This window comes from Crocuta crocuta, unplaced genomic scaffold (assembly GCF_008692635.1).
Source record: "Crocuta crocuta isolate KB4526 unplaced genomic scaffold, BGI_CrCroc_1.0 scaffold2311, whole genome shotgun sequence".
In the NCBI taxonomy this organism is placed as follows: domain Eukaryota; kingdom Metazoa; phylum Chordata; class Mammalia; order Carnivora; family Hyaenidae; genus Crocuta; species Crocuta crocuta.
Window position 1 is genome coordinate 36,888 of NW_027528653.1, and position 3,762 is coordinate 40,649.

The 3,762-nt window shown below is 31.2% G+C and overlaps 1 protein-coding gene across 1 annotated transcript in view; it reads left to right on the plus strand.

Annotated features, from left to right (window-relative positions):
* LOC144224329 (lysine-specific demethylase 6A-like) overlaps positions 1-3,762 on the plus strand; it is a gene marked incomplete at its 3' end in the record, with an annotated part of 67,621 nt that overhangs the window by 34,213 nt on the left and 29,646 nt on the right. The window contains 3 exon segments of the mRNA XM_077755254.1: positions 955-1,125; positions 2,810-2,852; positions 3,206-3,332. Of these exon segments, the coding sequence (XP_077611380.1) occupies positions 955-1,125; positions 2,810-2,852; positions 3,206-3,332 (341 nt within the window).

Here is a 3,762-nt window from a genome sequence, read left to right on the forward strand (position 1 = left end):
GGGGGTTTTTTGGAGAAGGAAAGAAAAAACAAGGGAGAGGCAGAGAGAGAGAGAGAAACTTAAGCAGGTTCCACACTGTCAGTGCTGAACCTGATGAGAGGCTTAAACGCACAACTGTGAGATTATCAGCTGAGTCACACGGGTGCCTGAGTGTAACTTACAAAAGATCAAAAAAGCCGAATCAGTCTTGAGAAAGAAGAACAAAGTTGAAGTATCACAGTTCCTGATCAAATACAAGCTGAATCACTGAAAACAGTATCCATCAGTGTAAAGACAGACACAGATAGACTGTTGAAATGGGACAGAGACCTCAGAGGTAAATTCATGTGGATATGGTCAATGGGTGTTTAATGGGTGCCCAGAATGCACACGAAGAGAGGAGTCTTTAACAGTTGCTGTTAGGAAAACTGAATATCCATCTGTAGAAAAATGAAATTGAACCTGTATCCATTACACAGGGCCAGTCAGCAAGGGGGATTAATGACTTACATGGAAGAATTAAATGTGTAGAACTCTTAAAGAATACTTAAAAGAAAAGCTACACAATACTGGTCTTCCAGTTTCATGCATATGACACCAAAACCACAGGTAACCAACCAACAGTTAGGAACACATCAAGTTAAAAGACTTCTAAAAAGCAAAAGAAACAACCCACACAGTGAAAAGACAACTTACATAACAGGAGAAAATATTTGCAAACCATTAATTAATAAGGAATTAATCTTGTAAATATATAAAGAACTCCTTTAACTCAACAGCAGTAGATGGATTTCAAAATCCATTTTGAAATGGATTGAAATGAATTGAAAACCCACAATTGCTTAAGGGTTTGAATAGAAATTTCTCTAAGGAAGACCTGTAAGTGGCCAGCAGGTTTATGAAACTGCTTAATGTCACTAATCATTAGGAAAATTTAAACTAAAACCACAGTTAGCTGTCACTAAACTGCTCTAGACAGCGGTTGCCAAAATACAAAAGATGGCAGGTGTTGACCAGGATATAGAGAACTTGAAACCCTTGTACACTCTTCAGTCAGAAGTCAAAAATGTTGCAGATGCTGTGAAAAACAGTGTGAAGATTCCTTTAACAATTAAAAATAGAGCTCTCACTATAGAATATGCCAAGGTAGGGAAACAGCTATTCACATCTGAATAGATAATGTCCAGTGACACTAATATGGTGTTTTATACAAGTCTTTTACATTCTGGGTAATTTTATTCTAAATATTATTTCTTTGTAGTGCTGTTTTAAATGGAATATTCTAAAATTCATTTTTGCATTATTTTTTCCTATTTATAAAATACAACTGTTTCAGTTACTAATTTTCTGTCTAACTTTGCTGAGTTTGTATGTATGCTTGAGAAAGTGTTTTTATGTATGAACATCTTTGTGGATGTGAAGTTGATGTGTATGTTTAAGTTTGGTGTGCTTCTATATCTGTATGTGTATATGTGACAAATAAAAACTGAGGTTTTTTTTCTCTCCTGAGGTTTTGGTTTTGGCTACATTTAGTTAGAGAAAAAACTCAAATTTATTAGCTATCATTTATACATTTATTTTGAATTATTCATGTGCTGCTCATTTAAATACAAAAAATCTTGAAATGACATTATCATACTATTATAATTTTAAAATTACTAAAGTAATTTTTTCAAGTATTAAAAAGATGATGCTTTGAAGTTTTGTCTTTTTAGTTTTTCTGTTGTTTGGAAGAGTTAATGGTTCTGTCTTAGGAATATTTTTTGAGCTGTGGACAGTGGACTCATTTAGAAATTTGCATGTACCTTTCAATATCATAAACAATGCTTACATCAAAACTGGGAAATGTTAGGTCTTTAAAAACATATCTTTATAAGAATTTTTAAAAGTATTTTCTGTAACAGAAACAGGATGTTGTAAGATTAAATGTTAACTTCTTTTCTTAGATTTTGTGAAAGATAGTAGCACTTAATGTATTTGCCTTCTCAGTTGTCTTTACCTTTGAAATTCTTTCCATGTAATAATTTGCTAGTAGAATACACTTACAGCCTTGTGTATTTTTTCATGTACAGGTTGAATTTATTCTGTTTGTAACTTTTGGAGCTTGGCATACTTAAAAATTGATACATTGTTGACACCCTATAAAGTTTAAGGTTACTTTTATTAGTTGTGAGTTATTTTCCAGTATAGCTCTCCAGAGTTAAAAAAATATTCTATTAATAAATAGGTTCNAAAATAAATTAATGTTATTTTATACATGATAGAAATATTCCCTAGTAATTCATATTGTTAGTTATCTATCATGTTTGTATTTGATATATAGGGTTGAGTTTGTATTTGTTTTCACTGTTCAGTTTGGTGTAAAGCAAATTATTCTGAAATTATAATCAACTTTGTTGATAATATGTTTACCTTCATACTACCATTTTATTTGGATCAGAAGCAATTAAACATTGTTTTATATGTGGTATATATATATATGGTGGTATATTTGCAAACTTAATTTTATACAGTTGAATTGACTTAGAGAAGAAACACTGATTTCTGTTGTGTTTAATGTTTAACATTTTATTATGTTCCAGTTTTTCCATTGTGTCTGTAACTGTAACTCCGTTCCTGTTTATTAATCAGTCTGTATTGTTCTGCATGCTCTTTGAACCCTCTTTACATTTAGTTTTACACGTTTACAGCCTTTGAGAGTTTTGTTTGTTATTTTTATTCTTGGTCAAACATTATATTCAGGATGTTAATGACAATAACCATTATCAGTAAGGGTGTTAAAATTTATTTAACTATTTTATCTTTGATAAGCTTTTATTTATCCCTAAAGATAAACATTGGTTTACTGGATTATTTTACCTTTCAGAGGAAAAGTAAATTGATGATCTTTATATTTTTGGTTATAAATTCGATTTTGATATTCATTTAAATTTTAAAAACTAAGAATCCATACTCCTAGTCTAATTTTCAGTGCAATGCCCCAAATCATTTAAATATCTCTCAGTTCTTTAAATAGCCTTTAGCTTTGATTGTTTTTTGTTTTGTTTTATTGTTTTGGCTTTTTAAGTACATTGTCCTGTAGCTGTCCCTGGTAGTTTGAAATTTGGGGGAAGTTTGATCCAAATGAGTGAATGTACACAAAAGATAGTTTATTTGTGCTCATGATATTCTTAAGCAGAAAGAATAGTTAAATCATGGATTAATGCTTATAATTTTTGAATTATAGGATGGATGCATCATAATGTGGACCTTCTGGGAGACAAAGCCACCAAGGAAAGCTATGCTATTCAGTATCTCCAGAAGTCTTTGGAGGCGGATCCTAATTCTGGCCAGTCTTGGTATTTCCTTGGAAGGTGAGACCAAACACTTAGGTTGTGATCCCTAGACTTGATTTATAATCTTATGTGCTAAACTACACAATNAACTGGAACACTTTACGTTTAGTGCTTATATATAAGTGAGAAATTTTTATTTGCTTATCAGCTTTTATTTTACCTTACCTTCATGATACTTGCATTATTGCTAGGTTTTGAAGTTTTGAAGAATTTTCAAGAGACGTCAGATACTAATTGCCACTATTATTTTTTAATTCAGTATTTAAATTGTGCTCCTTTCGTTATTTCTCTACTTTTTAATGTATTGATTTAACAGGGTTCATTTTTATTCTTACTGATGACCTATGGAAAAGTGTATCTGAATAATTTGAGATCTTAATTTATTTCACGTGAATGACAGGATTAAATTAGGTCTGTCAGGTTCTTTTTCTCAAAAGTTATAAACCTA